The sequence below is a fragment of the Phyllopteryx taeniolatus genome, chromosome 13 (assembly GCF_024500385.1).
Source record: "Phyllopteryx taeniolatus isolate TA_2022b chromosome 13, UOR_Ptae_1.2, whole genome shotgun sequence".
NCBI lineage: Eukaryota > Metazoa > Chordata > Actinopteri > Syngnathiformes > Syngnathidae > Phyllopteryx > Phyllopteryx taeniolatus.
This window is the reverse complement of record NC_084514.1, coordinates 855,001-874,634: the sequence shown is the minus strand read 5'-3', so window position 1 is coordinate 874,634 and position 19,634 is coordinate 855,001. Positions and strand designations below refer to the sequence as shown.

Sequence of the window (19,634 nt, the reverse complement as noted above, 5' to 3'; positions counted from 1 at the left end):
AAATCACAGAATTGTGTTTCCTTCTGGCGAACCGGTGTAACAAGGAGCTTGTCGCTCCCTCTGCTTTGAGGTCACCTTCACACCTTGCGGGTGTCAGGACCTGTCAGGTGGTCTTCTTAAGGCTCTGCCGGTGCCGGTCTCTCTCTTTCAACAGGTGGGCAACAGCTGAGCGTATGGCGGGCGCCTGCGGATCTGCGGGTTCCTTGTCCAAGTAGAGGCTAAAATGCTGGATGCTGCAGGTCAGCAGGCCGTCTAGACCGTGGCCTCGATGACCCGAGCGGACCAGCCTCTCGCAGGCCAGCGCCAGGTTCTTGTCCCAGTTGGGAGGGTAGGAGGAGTAAGACTCCACAAGCGCTTTATACAGCTGCAGGCAGACACATCGAGACGAGACCTTTAGCAAAGCAGATGATTTGAAAATGCAACTGATTTTGCAGTACTTCCAGGAAGGGGCACTATGATCATAAAAAAAGTATGATTAATGTAGCTTTGTTGACGTCAGACTCACAGTGTAAGAGAGCTCAAAGAGGTCCGATTTGCCCTCTCCCTGCATCCTCTCTGCCAGGTCAAATAGAAAGAAAGCCATCTTCATCCTGAAACAAAGCGCTCGGGATCAAGGCTAAGTGCTGGCTGGATGGACGCCGCACCACTCCAATAGAGTGATTTATGGAGATGCAGTTGCAGAACAGAAGGCACATATGCACCGTAGCTGCTCGACCACACAGGGAATGCTTTATGGAGATGTTGGAGCAAGTACAGCATGTTTCAGAATCTTTAATTCGACAGTTTGACTGTACCTGGCTTGCCACATCTCCTCATTAGCCACACGCTCCCACGATGCAGAGTGGAAACTGTTCAAAAATAAGGGGGACGGGACATTTATCCAAACAGCTTCAGAGAGTAACTCTAAATGAATACAAATGTGAATATATTGTTCCGCTAGGCTTGCGCATGATCTGGAGCGCTAAACATAAATGTTTGCTGCATAAACTTGAAATGGCTGAGCAACAATGCAAACAGCTTGCACATTAGACATGGAGTAAAACCACGTTTGCCTTTTTTCACTTGAAGATTGTAACCACTTGACCTCTTCTTCAAAAGAATATTTTAGCAGGGTCCCGGTGCTAATATTTGGCCGGTGGGCATCAGCGGACACGCTTGTCGTGAGAGTGCGGGAAATAATGTCACAGTGTTCAACCGTGGATATCTGAGTGAATGAGGGGCTGCTGGCAACCGCAACAAAATATGTAGCTCTGACTAATTCCACTTTTGACACAGTTATTGACAAAACGCAATATGAAACTCATTATTTTCCATCTTCGCTCTCGTTTCAAATGGCTGAGAGCCTAATGTCTACGCTCTGCTTGAATTCACAAAGAAAGCGGATCACAGCATGGAGAACAGAGTACAGCCAAGCTCCATGAGGACTGCTGAGGAGCAGTGAGACAAGAAGCCAACTGATCTGCATCCTCTGATTAAATGCAAGATGTTTATTGTCGGTCTGAATGACAAAACAGAATAGTAAATAGAATAAAACCCTCTACATGGCCTGTAAATCACACTTATTCTCCGAAACAATCACAGTCAATATTTTCTGCGGGATCATATTAAAAAAACATTCATGCAAAATACATACAAAATAAAACATTTTGGATTACAACTTCCCTCACAGCATGGATAAAGTGTCTATCTGTATATCTAAATCAGATCAAACTATAAAGTAATGGCAGAACAGCTCATCTAGTAAAATATACATTGTTGCTACCTAAAGGGATACATTCTTTTGGTTGCTTACCGATTGTGTGGCTCGCTCCAGTTGTAAAGGTTGTATGTGCGTTTCGCCCACTCTTTGGGGTGAAACTGCCTCCGAGCAGGCACCAAGAAGTCACACACACCAAAGGGCCAGCGGGAGAAGCTACGTCCCCAGCTTGGGTCTCCATCAGGCAGCCCAATACAGGCTAGCACGTCCCTCCTGTAGAAAAAGAAAGTGTCACATATGAAATGATCCCCCCTTTCTCCCTCGAGTAGGCTAATTCATTCAAACACAGTTCCTCTTTCCCAGCCCACTCTAGCATCTCATACCAGGTGTTGCTCACCAAAGCCTCAGGCCCAGAAGGTTAAAACCCACATTCAGTGTTGCCCCACTGAGAGACTGGCATTTTCTGCCAAGCAAACACTGCCCCCTGGTGGACTTGGTATTAACAGCCCTTTGACAGTTGCAGAACAGAGGCAAGAAAGACTATTTAACAAAATCAAGCCGATTAGTGACGAGTGGTTCGTCAAAGTCTCTTGAAGGCCTCAACATACGCATGCGCTTAGCGCTGGGTCAAACATTCCACTGCCTAATGAGATCACCCACTGTTCTGTTGGAGCATTTCAGCATCGGTTTGTCACTAACTGGGAGTTGTGGATCAGAAACCGCTCTAAACTGAAGGTGTCTCTCTCCTTGGAGTGGACCGGGTCCCACTGGCGACCGGGAAAGTGCACACCACGGAGGTGAGGCCCCAGCTTTCCCACATACCAACTGTATGTCATCATCTAGAGAGAGAGAGAGAGAGAGAAGGCCAGGTGAGGCACATTTATTCGTGTATAGCACAATTCACACACACGGCAAAAAAAAAGGGCTTTACAATGGATGGAAATAAATAAATACATTCAGCACAGAACTTGAAAATGAATTCTAAAGATGATTCAGACAGTTCAAATCTGACAAAATCATACAAACAACACATTTCAACAGCATTAAACAAGCGATACAAGTACATTAGAAGTCAAGAAAAAACGATTCAGCACCTGAGAGAAACTTACAGTAAACAATGTGGCTTTCAGGCTTGATTTAAAGAAGCTGACATTTTCAGCCGACCTCAGGTGTTCAAGGAAGTTTGCTCCATAGGTGAGCTGCATAATAGCCGAATGCTGCTCCATTCCGGCAACCCGTTATAAACCTCTCCCCGATGGCCTGAGCTCAGACTTTCGATTCTTCATACGGAACTAAAAAAAATTTTTGTGGACTCTATCTTTTGAACAACAGAAAGCCAGTATAATGATTGGAGGACTGGTGTCGCCTGGTGTTAGCTCGAACCGTGGCAGCAGCATTCTCCAAAAGAAAGAGAACAAGGTTTCCTTTTGTTTCAAATGATAAAAACAGGAGGGGGTTTGTGCTTTAACAGTCAATGGTCCTTTTAAATAGACATTTCTAATCATTTGCTTTGTCAACTAGAATTTACAAATGTTATTCATTCTCAGTTGACAGTTTATCAATGAACTCATTTTGCCCATGAGTATTCTGGCTATGGTAGTTATGGAAAACAATCAAATGGGGTCAACTAATTGACTTTATGGAGGTGTTCCGCGCATACTTTATTCTCATCAGAGAGCGTGAGGACAAGGTGAGGCTCTGACCTCCTGGTCGACCAGGCGCACATCGGGCCGTACATCGAGACAGTAATGCAGGTAGCGGAGGGAGTTTCCCGGCAGATCTCCTCTGGTCAGGACGATGGAGTCTGCTGGGAAGGACGCTAAAAGCTCCCTCCCGAACCGTTCCACCACGCTGTTGCCGCTCTGATCACATTCCCTGAAATCACCAGCACATATGGAAATAGCAGCTTTGTTTACTTTGCGTGAAAGAAGAACTACGGGCACATCTTCACCTCCGTCTTAAGTGCGATATTGTATGAAAGAGAGTCAGCCGTGTTTGCGTTTTGAGTGCGCTTACAAGGTGCACTGAGGGTAAGTTGTCAGTGCCCCCGCCCCTTCGCCTGTGTAAAGCGCTCTGGCTGCCTATCTAATCGTGAGCAGACAGGTGTGATGGGTGTGACAGCGCAGGCCATGCTCTCCTCTTGATCAAAGCTGCTCAGTGATGGCTGTCTGGCACTCCCCTGCACCTCGCTGGTGTAATCTGCCTCCTCGGACAGCTAACATCTCAGGCTGAGCTCAGCGAGTGGAATCTATGTGCTAACCGTGCCTCTCTTTAGCCCTTACCACGGGGTGAGCGGAGAGAAACCTGACATGTTCATACCGCAGGTCTGAAGCACAGAGTAGAAACAAATCAGGTTGACTCAGGGATTTTCGAAGGTAGGAGAGAGGACTTTTCTTTTCGCTTTAACTGAAGGAACTTGGGACTGGAAAAGTGGGAGTTTATACAATTCAAAGTTACTTAATCCCTCGAGAGCATTTCGACCCACTCTAACTGAGTGATCCCTTTCTCATGCCAATTCAAACTACAAACAAAAACTTTAGTTGAAAAGGTTTCGTGCCATTCTTTGATCTGCTATTGTTACGGAATTACGGAAATTCAAGACCAAAATGGCAAAATGTCGACAAACCAAACCCATTTTATTTCAGAGAGAATATCACGACTTTTGCCCAGAACTATTCAATTCTAAAACAAATGTGCCGATGTTGCTCAAATGTAGCACTTACCTGTGATTAGTGTGCACCATGTGTGCCAGTAGAACAGTGGTGAGGACCCAGGCGGTGGTCTTCCAAAACCCGCCGTAGCCTAGACTCCGTTCCAGCCCGCTAAGGGTCAGGCTGGAGCCAAGGCCAGCCAGTACACACACAACAGCATCCCCTTGGATCCAAAAGCGCTCAACCTGGAGCAGTGATTCCTGCAGTTAGATTTTATGTTTGTGCTGCATCACGGTACAAACGATCTTTCTTACCACTCCTAGCATTAAAGGTCTACTGATGTCCAAGTTAGCCCTCCAAGCAAAGAAAAACGAGTATATAAGCAGCATGAACGTCAATAGCCAGGACACAGAACGATACATTCTGTAACAGGAAGAAAGAAACATCCATTTTCCATTGAAATATCAGATAAGCTTGTTAAGAGGGGCATTTTCCTTAAGTAGCCTGAGTCATTACGATCTAGTGCCGAGCTCTGAATCATTACTCATTACAGCTTCGCTGTAAAATGTACTTCAAAAGGGACAGACCGGATTTGAGCTGGATTTCACAAACAACCTGGTCACACAATGCACAATAAGGTATTTGAAATGCTATATATTCATAACCAGAACCGCAGGTAAACTTGCATTTGCATGATTTCATTTTGCTATCTCATTGCATGATCTTGCCCTTCATCCATTAGTGTGTAGCGAAAGGACGCAAAATGCTAAAAGCGGTGTTTCGTCAGGCCTGCCGCATACTGAGCAAAGTGGCCGAATGCGACTGAACTGCCGCATAGTGTGCAGGGTTCTTCAACTAGTTTTCATGGGTGGCTGACCGTCGGACACTAGTTTTGCTGCGATTCGAAATTTGAATCGGAGGTGAACTGCGTTACAACGTTGCAGCTGTAACTGCCATCGAAAGTGCCATGTCGTACTTGTATCACATGAGCTTTTGCAACAAAAATGACAATTCCCTGTATGAGGTCAGATAAAGTCATTATATTTATAATCTCAGGGTGAGTCTTTTGCCAAAATACACAAAGTGCAGTCAGTAAATGTCCACACTCCCTCCTTTATTTCTTGCCTGTTTCCTCTCACTGCTATCATTTACAATAACTACAACGGCCAGAGCAATCCGCTTCTTCCTTGACTATCATGTCATGTTGTTTGTGGTTACATAAAAAAAAAAATAATAATGATAATACAGTATTACATGTGGCGTGTCAAAACGTTACTTCCCAATAAGACCACCAGGGGTCGCAGTTTTTCCATTACAGCGAGTTAGTTATGTGTGCAAGGTTCAATGGCCTGGTGTGCAGGTTTGAGTTGCTGACAATTGTTTTTTTTTTTTTTTTTTTTTGCGATCGTCCAGTTCAGTCACATTCAGCCACGTCGCTCCGTGTGCATCGGGCCTTAATGGTTTTCTTTCTTAAACTGAGGGTGTAATTGCTGGGTGCCCAAACTGAAGTCCATTATTAGTTCCAGACCAAAAGTAGCTGTGATGCTTGCAGCAGAGTCACATGACTTGATCCTTCCTCCTACCTATCCGTTGAGGAGAGAAGCAGCCCTAATCCCGCCAGAGCTACAATAGGAAGAGAAAGGTCTGCCAGGAGGTGGTCCAATTGGGCCCTACACATACACAAATAAACACTATGAACACACAAGGACACGAAAGACAAATTCAGATGCTCGTCCTGCCTGTGACAGAACTCAAGGACACCAATGATGAAATCCTCACTGTCCCCTATCAAAACAAACTCCTTGGACTGTGCGCTCCTCCTTTCAAACGGATTGACAGATTCGAATGACAGTGTCACGCACCCCACCGCTGCCGCGGCCGTCCTCTCTTCTCAGCGCTTGTCAGTCACTGAGCGCTTTCTCAGAAAGCACAGATAGTTTCCTGCCTCTTGCTTAATACCCCATCTCTATTTGACAGCTTATTGAGTCGCTATATCTCCCAATGTACATTATGTGTGAGTGTGTGCTTGTGTCAGCTTCTCCAGTGGGTTTACGTCTCCAGTGCGACATGGCTGTCATGTTTGCCTCTCTTCCCCATTTTGAAGGTGCGCTTGTCCATCAAGCGGCGGGGGTGATGAGTAGTGGTGGGTGCCTGGCAGCGGGATGTGTGTGTGGGGGGGGACAGCAGTGGGGGGGCCTTAAGATGCATGGGCACCCCCATTCCATCAGCCGGAGAAAGATTCAAGGAGTGGAATGACTGCAGCGCTGGTTGTAGTGGAATCGGTAGTGGACGGGTTTGGACGGGTTTGTGTGGGTGTGGGTGTGGGTGTGTGTTGGGGGGCCAAGTGGAGAAAATAACATTTTCCAGCACTGTTGCAGCGTCTGTCATCGCAACTCGTCACGCTTTAAACACCAGCGCTGAGTGATCATTTCAAACTGCTGGTGAAACAAAACACAGCGATTTGGCCCTCTAAGAAGGTTCAGTTGTGCTTTGATGGGAGCGAGTAGAAGAACAAAAGCTCATGAGAGAGAGAGAGAGAGAGAGAGAGAGGGATGTGGGCCGTGGAAATGATGGTTAAAAAGTTGCTGTGGTTAAAGCTTTGTGCATCACCACAAGTTCAAAGAGTAGCAGGCTTCTCCATCTCCCTGACTTGTTTGTACCTCTGATCACACTTTGCTACAATGAAAGACCACAATAACCATTACATAACCAAACCATTCATGCATAGCGAAAAGTTAGGAATACATAATGAAACTGAGATTTGCTCGGTACGAAAAGAAGGAAAGAAACCTCACTTAAGCAATGCAGTCAGGTTCACAGAGCTCTCCGTCTTTGCCTGGAAACATAGAAAGAGTAATAAGTAAAGCTTGGTATGGAAGAGAAAAAGGTTAAATAGAGCAAGCAAATCTTACCAGACTGAAAGTGCCATATTCAGCCCTGAGCAGGTGGGTTAGCAGGCCTGACATGGTGGTCTGGTCCCCCCAGCTCCAACGGGCTGAGTTCACGAAGGAGGAGAAAGGCAGGAAGATGTAGGGCATAAAACCCAGCAGGAAGCATATTCCCATGGACATGAAGCTACGCAGAGACAGCTCCTGTCAACACAGCATGGAATATTTGGAAAATGGACAACCAGATTTGCAATCAACAATGCTATTGCAAAAGAATAAACACGTCAGAACCTCAGGCTTACCCTGTGTGAGTGGAGTCTATGGAAGACCCACGGGATGACTGCAAGTACATACAGCACCAGGGTATGCTGGTTGCAGAGCCCCAGCCCGCAGCAAAGCGCCCCCCATTGTGAAAGCTAACAAGGGCAAACAGTCAAGTACGGCGCTGAGAAGATATCTTGACCGGAAATCTGAAAATGTCAAAACTGAAAGTCTCAATACCTTTCGCCTCTCAGTTACATTCTTAGCCAAGTGAAAGCTGGCAGTAGAAAGGAAGAGCAGCCCAGTGAATAGGTTGTTGAGGGTGAAAACCTCCGCAACCATTGACCATTGCCAACTCAGCCTGGATACGGCAAAGACCCCTCCAGCCAGTGCTGCTCCAGGACCAGGACCTACCAATCTAACAACAAAGGACAAAAGGGGCTGCTCAACATAAAGGAGTAGGCTACAGCTATTTATACATTTCTCAGTGAACACAAGAAGAATTAACTGAATTTTGGAGATGATTAGACTCATCCGTGTCTTTTGATCTAAAAAAAATGTCATAAAAAATGGTTTGCCTTGCCGTTGGTGTGTAGTTCTATCCATTTATGCAACAAATTAATTTCTTTAAACAAACAAAACAAAAAAAAAAGGTTATGTAATCCCGCTGAAGCTGTGGAAGCACTCTATGAACCACGGCTTGTGCTGTACAATATGACAACAAAAATGTCAGGAAAAGTATACTAGGACATCTGAACTTTTGGGGGGGGGGGGGGGGGGGGGGTGAATCACAGGCACTTAAAAACTCATTCACTGCCATTGACGGCTAAAGCAGTCACATATTTGCTGGCGGTGAATGAGTCAAATGGCGGGTGGTGTGTGCTGACTCGCTTTTAATATGACTTTGAATGTGATTCAACAGTCACACTTAAGCTCTAAAATGGTGTCTCAGTTGTTTTTTTACTGTCATTCTTGAAAAGATGAAAACCTTTTTTCAATGGAGTTGAACAGATTGTATCGTAGGTCAAATTAATGGTGGAAAAAAGTTTGGAAATGATTTATCCTCTCTTTTTTGTAAATCACAACAACCGGGCATTTGAAGAGGGGTGTGCAGACTTTTTACATCAACTGAAGGTGTAATTGCTGGGTGCCCATACTTTTGTTCATGTAGCGTATTCTTTTTTCTTTCTTTATTTATGTTTACTTTAGGACCCTGTTTAAGGCACTAGCATGAGTAAACAAAGGTACACATCTGTATAGGAGTATATCTGCATATCCCTATAATCTTCAGTTTTAACACACATCCACGCTGTACTATATTGAAATGTTCATTCTTGTTCATCTTTCTGCCTCATTGTCCCTGGCAGTGGCACAAAAAGAAAAAAAATAAAGTTCAAATCAGTTTCACATTAAAGTTATGCAGTCAAAAGCGCCACCACTTCCCCAGACTTTTTGCATTCCAATTCTGCATCGCACACAAGACCTAGAAAAACGTTTTGGGAATTGGCCCAAATGAGAAATATAACGCACCACCACCACCACCCCTTCTTAGAGAAGGTAGTGGATCTCGAATCAACCGACAGAAAGCACTGCGGTCGTGATAACACTTTATCCTCTGCTTCTTAAATATAATGTGTGCACAAAAGTTTTCCCCTTCCTCCTCTCCTGTAATGTCTCCATCCCCTTTGCTGTAATTGAAGCAAACTTGGCCTAATCTGTCATACGCTAAGACCCACCGCTTACTAAAATGAGAGACAGAGGGTAGAGAGAGAGAGAGAGAGAGGTGACAAATGATGGGAGGAGGGGAGGGGGAAGCAAAATAGTGCAGTCAAATGTATGTTAAAGTGTTGAGACAGTGTGCCGGATGAAGGAGGAACTAAAGCATGAAAAAAAAAAAGTTCAAACAGAGAGAGAGAGAGAGAGAGAGAGAGAGAGAGAGAGAGAGAGGGGCAAAAGAGAAATGGGGGGTGAAAAAAGGAGCAGCCCGGTCCCCTGCACGCTGGCTCGGAAATATGAGCAGGCTCGACAATTAGGGAAGTCAGGCAGTATGGCCCTTTCCACCATTGTGTGGAGTGGCTTAGAGTCCTCATCAGCCTATCAGCTAACTGACAGGCAGAGAGCTGCTCTATTCAGCGCAGCAGATACAAGCTCCAGGCCAAACGGCTGCCAGGTCCCTTATGACCCCACAATCCCTTGCCGGTGACAGCTTCAAGCTCCATAGCAAATTAGGCGCTCTCACATTACAATCGCAGAAGACAGATTCCATTAACGGTATCTGAAATTGAGTAGAGAGCAGGCCCGTTATCAGACCTGACTCATAAGCACCGCCATTAATCAGAAGGCATGATACCATTTATACATTTCCAGCTCTCTGCCTGCCGCTGTGATAGTCAGCCACAAAAGGCCTGATGAGACTTAGGCGAGGGGAACAATGGAGCTTTCTGAGGAAAGTGCGCTAAATCAGGAGAAAAAAGAGGAGGAAAAAAACTCTTGCTTGCTGACTACTTCCCCTTTTTTCTCTCCACTATTTTTTCCTCTCCGTGTTCACTGTAAGGCGAGCTCGTGAGTACGTGTGCGAACGGAGGGGTGCGGGGGGCAGAGCGTGTCGATAGGGCGTCTAGGCGAGAGTCTTAATAAGAGATAGCGGCGTCTTCCCTCGCCGCCCCGCTCCAGGAATTAGTTGTAACTTGAAGCAGGGATGAAGGTGGTGGGGGCAAACGGAGACCCCTGCACACACAAGTTTACCTCCCCGCTTGACAATTAACCCAAAGACACCTAGCAGCAGGGGCGGGTTTTTTGTAGATGCAGAACAGTGAGGGGGGGGGGGGGGGGGGGGGTTCACGGACACAATTATTACAGCAAGTCAGTTCTGGCTCCTTAAGCCCCACCTGATAGATATGCAGCACTTGTCACATATTCAGACACCCACCTTTTTTCATCTCCGACTTTATTCTCACTGGGTGGCTGACAAATCTCTCTGTTAGAACCTGACAGTGCGTTGGAGCCCAGTGATGTGTTTACAGTACAGCTGTGAATGACCACCTGGGTCTACGTCGGCCTCTCAGCCCCCTCCACAGCTTATTCTCCAGCCTGGCTGCTCCCAGGCCGTACAGATAAAAGAGGCCACTCTGACACCAGAGTGGCCGCATTGGCTGTCATCGTGGCTCTCTGTAGGGCACGATGCTGCCGTGTAGAAATGCTATGGCTCGGCGAAGAAGGCCTGGCTGGAATGTGGCAGAACAACAATGCAATTCTTCAACCTTGAACAGAAGCCCCACTGCCAAATGGTTTTGTCCTCACCCGGGCAATTAACGCCTTTGACAAGACGAAGACAATAATGAGACATCAACCGCAAAATTATGTCAATTACCAATGGCCTGTTTTTTTTTTTATTTTTTTAATGGTCCTAAGATCCTAAGTCACATTTGAAAAATATCTGGCATCAAATATTATGAGCAGATTCAAAGAGAAAGATGAAAGGTAAATACACAAACAAGAAATGACAATGGTACAACAGGCTCTGTTAAGCGGTGCCCCCTTCGAGGACTCAACAAAAGCCAAGTAAAAACCACTTTGAAGTGTCAAAATGGGACCTGCCTCATTTACCACTCGAGCTCTCTCTCCCCACAGTGTGTCCTCGAGACGTGCCAGCTGTGCTAAATAACTGCACACAAAAGCGTACACCAGCCCTGTGCACTGAATGCCACTTCACAATGGAGCCGGTCGGGGCAGCCGGCAACACACACCACCCCAGGGACCAGACAACAAATACCACAACCGCGCCATCACAGATCAACGCTGCACTGTTCTCGACCAAGTGGTTTTGGGGGAGCGCTGGAAAGGAATCACACATTCCTGAAGAGAGGAGGAAACCCGTAGAGAAGGTGGCCTGCTCGGGCTTCCAGCTGGCCCTCGATGAGACCCTCGGGCTCTCCTCTGGCCAGCGCACTCGGCTGGTTTCTTAGTAGCTATTATATTACAGAGCATTGCATTGCTTTGCTTTGAACTTCAAAGCCAAACTGCAATTGATATATTGATACATCTAAAAGGTACGGTAATGGCCCGCGACCCTCGTGAGGAGAAGCGGCTCAGAAAACGGATGGACCGATGGTATGCTAATAGTAAAGCTGTTACGTACACAATTTGAAAGATGTGCAGCATGCGTCTGCACTATGGTATTCATATTCCGAATAGAGATGCACAGCATTACACAGATTAGATTCCTAACATATGGGCTGAACTTTTGTTTTCTGACGAACAATGCAAATATTCGGCTATGCATTATCGATGCTTTACCGTCTGTTGTGGTGGTGACAAATCCAAATTGCACAGAAGCACAAAAAAAGCAAGACTCAAATGGAGAATTCAGACCAAAAATAGGACAAGCAGCTGATGAGCTTGAGACATTATTCTCGCCTGACTGTAGGGAAGTGCACACCATAATCGCTTAGGGGGCAGGAAACAAATATGTAGTGTATAAATAACTGTGGCATGAAGCATCATTTTCAATTGTCAAAGTACATCTCTCAAATCAACCTGTTTTAGGAAAAACCATTGATATGATTGTACAATATTCGAAACATGTTAGTCCTCTGCAAACTACTTTAAGCGTGATACCACAAGCTTTTTAAGGTCAAGATCCAAATTAGAAATGTTATTCAGTACTAAATTAAAATACATTATGTATTGCCTTTGACATATACAGTGCTTAACTATTAGACCGCCTGTCATGCAGAGATCATCCAGCATCACGCAGTGCTTAAAAAATGTCAACTCTTTCAAATTCAGTGGAAATGAATCAAGCATAACATTCAACCACCAAAAAAAAAAAAAATTCCTGTCAGGAATAAAAGTGTGTACTGTATAGTAAATAACTACAGTATATTGTGACATCTTAAATGATGTGTTTGACTTTGAAAAAAAATGTATAACAGTACATTCTTTTTTAGTATTAAAGATTTCAGTGAAACAGCTTCTCATACTGGTCTATGAACCATTATGGAATCACATTTGAATTGAAGGCAGCTGGGGCATAAACCTTACATTGGGTGGTGGTCTCATATATATATGTCAAGCACTGTACATTTAACCAGTGATTCAAAAGTGCAACAGACATGAACTGATAAGAACAAAAGCCCGTTGAAAATGAAGAAAATGTGCCTATTTTATATTGAAACAGTTTGTGAAACACTGCTTTAAAGTAACAATCGTCATCACATAGTCATAATACGAATGAAACAAAGAATAGGTTGAAGGCAACGATAGTCCTTTCAATACTGCCTCATTATAATCTTCTTCAACTGATGTGAAAATACAGTCAGGCGCAGTTGAACGGGATGCCACAACCCAATTTGAGTCCACCAATTACTGAAACATACTCCCCTCCCTCATCCTTAGTGTTCAACAAGGATGCAGTCCGCTCCCCAAGCAAAGAGGGTAAATGAGGGACCCTGGCTCTGACAACTCTCTTCCAGGAAGCGCTCCAGTGTTCCTAGTGCGCAGAAAATTAATCGCCACAATTTTCTTCAAGCAATGCAGCCGCTGACATGACAATTTCTCCCGCAATACCATCATAATCTCAGCCCAACACAAACAAAAATTACAAGAGGAAGGGGGAAAGCAATTTACACAAAACAAAACAAAAATGTTGATGCAATTCACTGACAACCATTTTTCTTGCTGCTTTTCTACCAAAGTCATTAGGCACACGGCAGTGATATATAAATGCCGCTATATAGATTCCATGAACTAATTCAGGCTGAACTGTAATTGCCGCGTCTGTGCCGGGTGCCTTATTAACGGTGGTTGAGGAATGTAATATTGACGTCCGAGACAGACACAATCTCAGGCCTCAGGGTGAAAAGGACTATTAAACTGCTACTGTATGCTGCTGCCTATCCAGCCCTCCTCCTCTCTATCCCCCTCCCGTAGCCAGTAATTGAGGAAATAACATCTTCATTAGACATCTGTTTAACTGTATTAGAGAATGAGTCCTGGGGGAACCATCGGTCATGCTGATGGTGGAGTAAAGCGGGGCTATTGGACCACAATCTACCACATGAGCGAGTGGAAATAGAACAACATCCACAAATTGGGTGTAAATGTCATGTATTCTGAGGTAATCATCTCCATGTCCCAAAGACTTTAAATTACATGTACCATACATTGAAGTAATCCTCACCGTGATCACAAAGCTTCATTAACTAACCTCTTCTAAGATGATGCGAGACAGTTGTCCTAGGAAGAAACTTCAGGACACGGAGTGAGGAAAACAAGTCCTGAATCTGGAGACCGTGTCCATGACAGACCAAAGGTAAATCAATGTTGTTTGCTTTCACCGATGTAATTGTATTTATGGTCATCGTTGAGTTCTGAACCATTAGATCTCTGAATGTTAGCTACAGAAAGAAAAAAACAAATCTGCAGTCTTAAATTGTAGCTTGTCAATGGGAACAAGGTAACCTAGAAAAAAGACAGTTTCTTCCTGATCTTAAAACAGATTGTGTTCAATTGTACTTAGTTTTCAGAGTGTTGGATGACAGACAGCACACGGTGTCTGATGGTGCCAAGCTTCAAATCAAACGAATGTTTCGTTTCGCTCTCTCAGGGCAGCAGCGGAGCTTCTGTGGAGCCAAGTTTGAACACAGTCCTTTATGAGACGCCGAGCCGACTGACATTTCCCAGAGAAAGGAATTTGTCCAATTCTGTTCCAGTCATATTGTTGCCAGTCTGCCTTTCATAACTGTACAGGCAAAATGTCTGTTTTAGAAAGTTCAACGAAATAAATTGTGCATCCGGCCTTAACTTAGATTATGTGTGATAAAGTGGGATATTAATGAATGTCAACAGACCATGCATTGCGCTTTTGAGCTCGTTAACATTCTCAAGTTATACTAGTCCAAATTCTAACTTCAAATAAAGTGTGAACTCACTACATTTGCATTAATTCTTGCATTACTACTTTGTTATTTCATGGTGGACTTTTAGCCACGTTGTAGTGAGCAGCCACGTCAGACGCGTGTTCCGCTTCCCTACGTCCAAAAAATACATCAATCAATAAAAAAAGCCCCTCAATTCGTATAAATGTCCTCATGCTATCAGATATGCTGACATGACTGTTGTCGGACCTATTATGCTTTGAGTGCGATTTAGGAGCGCATTGTTCCAGTAATTGGGTTGAATTCAGAACTTTATGTGTTAAGGCACATTTGATGTGAGGGATTCCACTGTATTCTTGATTGCCGTTTTGGGAGACTTAAAATAGCAGATACGAGACCTGAGCCTTCTAATCCAAACAATTCTGCGTCACTGTTCAAAATTGTTTTATGTCTAAAATAGACAATAGATAGAGCTGGCTGAAAACACAAATGTGGCTCTCACATGATAATGATTTTGGAAAACAACATGCTTCAGAGAGCAGAATCAAGCAAGGCCAGGCCACAATCTCGACCATACTGGTGATGAAGTAAGAGATGACACACACACACACACACACACCCTCCAGGTACCTGAGGTATCAGCTGGGTCAATTTGTAGCGACAGAGCCTCTCATCCAGGGGATAGAGAAGGACAGACATGTTTGGTGTGCTTATTATGTAATCGCGATCAAACTAAAAATGCTGATGTCGGAGTGTGCCGGGGTTGTTTTCCCACTCTGAAGGCTGTCAGCATGCTAACGTGTCTGCTCCTGGTTTCTCGGGATAAGCTCGGGAATGGGGAGAGATCCCTCTAAGGTAGCGGAGATACAGAGCAGCTTTAGCAGATAAACTGTGAAACGAGAGTGAGCGCAGAATACAGAGCTGTCTGGATTATCCCGTTATGAAGGGTGCATTCCTCTGGAGTTTCACTGCTGGAGCCCGTAGCATTCTGTGGGCCAAATGTTTTAACTCGGTGAACCCCCGAGTGCAATCGATAATAATTACCATTCTGTGCGCCATCCTCAAAGGCTTGTCAGGCCACGGTGCGAAAACACACCAAGACGGGCAATTTGGCCATCAAACCACATGATCAAGGCAAGAGAGGGAAGTAGAATTGACAAATCAAAGGGAAGTGTTACATTTCTACATTTTCCCAAGTGCCTTCGAAACCTATGAATGCACATTACCCCACATTAAGCGCCGCAATCCAGCCGACTAATTTAAATTGATACTTCAAAGGTTTGGAAGTAGTTCAGATAAATTTGACGGTCTTAACAATTTACTCCTTGAGACCAAATGCCTTCATGTTAACGTAAATACGACTTTCATGTGCAGGCAAAAAATGATTTGTGTGGGAATACATTGAGCAACTCGGCCGATTAATGCCTCAAATGCAAAAACATTCATCATTGAAGGGGGAGTGGGTATCAACGGGTCAATCTTAAGAATTGTATCGAACAACCGACATAGGAGGTCCACCTGCCCCCTTTGCCGATCCACAAACTCAAACTAGGCCCTGAACAGATAACAAAAACCTTTTTTATGCTTTTTTTCTTTTTAAATCAAATCCATAGATTACATTACGTTCACACTTAACAGCTTATGTGATGTGACTGTTTGCTTTGGCTGAGGTCCTTGGTACCCATAAAGCTCTAGTTGAGGGAGAGTGGTGTGGGATGTTTTCATAATGACTTTTTACTTCACCATAATCCAAAATTGGATCTAAATCCCCAGAGATTACAAACGGGGCTATAGTTAACATGCACGCTGTGAGCCAAAATGCTCCCAGACAGCATGGGTATTTCTGGCCTGGAAGTAACCGTCTCTCAACGTCTGGCCAAAAGTAACTCATCAATGGCATTAATGGCATGGTGGGGTCATAGGAAAAATAAAGGCCTAAGCAGATCATCTGGAGAATGTAGTCTGGTCTAAAAACCTGCTGGCCCCAACTGAGCACATTCTGGTCAACTCTGAACTTTGGCTTTAACTCAACTTGAGTTGAGTTAAAACAAATAACTCGATTGAAAAACACATTTTGATTTGTTAAACATTACGACCGCGTCACAACTGCAAAAATGCAGATATGAAAAATGAGATCGACCTGATTATGTTGCTTTTTGTGCTCTTGGCAAGCGGGAAAAACAAAAACAAAAGTAAAAAATGAATCGGCTCATTCAGCCTGAACCCACAGATTTGAAGTAACAACAAAGTCCCAAATTTAATTGAATTGCACATTCTCTACCATCAAATGGGAATGAAATACTGTGCTTTGAACGTCTAACAAACGGCAGTGAGGTTTTCTGCCTATCTACAGGCACAACAAAGTTGTGATTCAAATACGTGTTTAACACATGCCACGCTAACTTGGCACATTTTGACCCATTAAGATAAAGATAAGTTTACTCCCTGATTGCACATAACGCTCATACAAATGACTTTAAACTGTACAAATGAAAATGTTTTGCTTTAGCAACTATTGGCAACATATTTGAATGTAGCTTTGTTCTCCAATTTGGCAGTTACAATTTTTTTTTTTTTTACAGCGATCTGATCAATCTATTCAATGAAGGAAAGATGAATTAAAGTTGAACCAGATTGAACCAAACTAATTGTCGTGTTTTGTTTCGAAATAAATTAAAAGTTTGAAGTGCTGAAAAAGTGAAAAGACTGAGAACAATTTAGTACTGTTGCTGAGCTAGAACTTCCAAAAAAAAAATTTTTCTCAGTTGAACGGATTTTTGGGGGAGGGGCTAAAAACTAGCCCCATGACAACAGCGGGCTGGTGCGTATAAGCAGGGCGAGGAGGAGTGAACAATAGTGCCAGTGCGCGCTGCGCTACTCTGGTGGCTTACGGTCCAACCTTAGGCAGCCACAGAAGCACGTTGTCCCGCTAATTTCAATGGAAGGAAAATGGTCCCAGCGGCGCGGCTGCTGGTCATTATGCTGGCTTGGAGGCTGCGTCTCTGCAGCCTGTGGGAGCATGTGCGATGTCTGTAGCTGGGAATCCTCCTCTTCCTACTGAGGAACCATGAAAGAAGGCACGCATATGATTGACAGCTGAAAGTTCCAGGGAGGTGGGGTTTTCAGAGCATTCAGCGACACGCTCGTAGCATCTGCAAGCTGAAAGAATGTCTCAATTCTTGACCATTTTGAAGCCTGATTACTTCAAACCATAAAAAGAAAGGGAGAAGCAGGGTGCTACAGAGAGAGGACGTGGGTGAAAATAAAAGAAAGCGTGCGGCTATAATGAGTGCAGGAGCTCAGCTCGCTCCTGCACTTGAATGTATCCAGCGCCTATTGGATTCTGAATTCTATCCAATTAGAATTGTATTAGAATTCTATTCAATTCAAAATCTATTGAACCGGAAAGAGTATGCTGGCTGGCGCGTTTTGGCTGCTGTTTCTCTCTTCGGGCGTTTTGGGCTTACTTTATCCAGGCTCCGTTATATCTTGGCCAAAAGTAGAACCCTATTTGGTTTTGCTCCTGTGTCGGTGCTGTAAATCTTCGCTCCTTTCCAGCTTCGGTTGTGGCGCTGCCATGAACATCTGTGCAGCTCCTCAGGCTTGACTATTGTACACCTCGTCTCGGTGGAGGGATGCGCAGAAACTATGTGCAGTAAGTCAAAAATGGCGTCAGCAATAAAAACAACCTAAAAATCATGCAATATTTGCTATTTTTTAAGTGAATTCGAAGTGACAGCAGTTGCAACTCTTGTCAGAATAAGTATGAAGTATGATATTCGAAGACTCGAGTCTGGAAAGGTCGGCCAAGGGCATCAACAGAAGTTGATGTCGGAAACGTGAGAGCTCTGACGAAACATGCAAAGACAACAGTCAGTGACGTCATTGCCAATCTCCACAGGGCACAGTTTTATGGACTGATGAGACCAAGATTAACTTCTACCAAAATGATTGAAAGGCCAAAGTATGGCGAAAGAAAGGATCTACTTATGATCCAAAAATCACTAACTAATCTGTGAAGCATGGTGGAGGTAATGTCATGGCTTCGGCTTGCATGGTTGCTTCTGGAAGGGGCTCACTCGTCTTTATTGATGATGTAACTCATGATGGTAGCACCAGAATGAATTCTGAAGAGTACAAACCCATTTTGTCTGGTAATTTGCAGAAAAAGGCATCCAAACTAATCGGGAGAAGCTTCATCATGCAACAAGACAATCAGAATCATCTTTATTTGCCAAGTATGTCCAAAACACACAAGGAATTTGTCTCCGGTAGTTGGAGCCGCTCCAGTATGACAACAGACAGTCAATTTACAGAACACTTTGGAGACATAAAGACATTGACAAAAAACAATTGTGCAAAAAGATGCAGAGTCCTCGAGCACTTAGAGCAGTTGGAATGATGATGGTGTTGAACGCTGAGCTAAAGTCCACGAACAGGATCCTCGCGTAGGTCCCTGCACTGTCGAGGTGTTCTAGGATGAAGTGCAGTCCCATGTTGACTGCATCATCCGCAGACCTGTTCGCTTGGTAGGCAAACTGCAGGGGGTCCAGCAGGGGACCTGTGACACTCTTGAGGTGGTCCGGCACGAGACGTTCAAAGGACTTCATGATCACAGATGTCAAAGCGACAGGCCTGTAGTCATTCAGACCCGAGATTGCAGGTTTCTTGGGGACTGGAATGATGGTGGAGCGTTTGAAACAGGATGGAACTTCGGAACCAATGACCCAAAACACACTGCCAACACAACAAAGAACTTCATCAGGGGAAAAAGTGGAAGGTCTTAGGCTGGCCAAGTCAATCACCAGACCTTAACCCAATAGAGCCCCAGAAACAAACAAGAACTGAAAGAGGCTGCAGTAAAGGCCTGGAAAAGCATTTCAAATGAAGAATGCAACAGTCTGGTGAAGTCAATGGGCCGCAGGCTTGATGCAGTTATTGCAAGTAAGGGTTATGCCACCAAATATTAAATGTTATTCACTTTGAGTTAATTTAATAATGTATGTTCCAATACTTTAGCTCACTTGAAAAGTGTGTGGCTTCAAACAAAAGATGCTGTCCTGAGTCGTTTAACACATCTAGATGTAAATACCATGAAATTAAAGCTGGAATTCTGAACTTTTGTCTCATATTCATCTTTTGATCTGAAACCCAAATGTCATCAGTATACAACAAAAATAAAAGGAATTGACCTTGCCGTTCTAATACCTTTGGAGGGGACTATGTATACTGTATATACTGCATTTGTGTGGCTTGGCAC

At 44.3% G+C, this 19,634-nt stretch overlaps 1 protein-coding gene across 15 annotated transcripts in view; it reads right to left on the bottom strand.

Moving 5' to 3' along the window:
- The window catches only part of tmem260 (transmembrane protein 260), a 70,360-nt gene that overhangs the window by 34,020 nt on the left and 16,706 nt on the right, over positions 1-19,634 (bottom strand). For 12 of the 15 annotated variants that reach the window (XR_009791400.1, XR_009791399.1, XR_009791391.1 and 9 more), the window contains 13 exons: positions 7,737-7,914; positions 7,538-7,651; positions 7,260-7,439; positions 7,143-7,183; positions 5,931-6,017; positions 4,662-4,770; positions 4,420-4,607; positions 3,400-3,571; positions 2,396-2,535; positions 1,793-1,969; positions 795-848; positions 506-590; positions 84-364 (listed from right to left, as the gene is read on the bottom strand). Coding sequence is in view for 2 of the 15 variants with exons in the window: in XM_061794443.1 (XP_061650427.1) it covers positions 104-364; positions 506-590; positions 795-848; positions 1,793-1,969; positions 2,396-2,535; positions 3,400-3,571; positions 4,420-4,607; positions 4,662-4,770; positions 5,931-6,017; positions 7,143-7,183; positions 7,260-7,439; positions 7,538-7,651; positions 7,737-7,914 (1,786 nt within the window). In the remaining 13 variants the exon portion in view is untranslated. Of the gene's footprint in view, positions 1-83; positions 365-505; positions 707-794; positions 849-1,792; positions 1,970-2,395; positions 2,536-3,399; positions 3,572-4,419; positions 4,608-4,661; positions 4,771-5,930; positions 6,018-7,142; positions 7,184-7,259; positions 7,440-7,537; positions 7,652-7,736; positions 7,915-19,634 lie in introns of those variants that run through there. The other 3 variants (XR_009791396.1, XR_009791401.1, XR_009791397.1) reach the window with 3 other exon arrangements.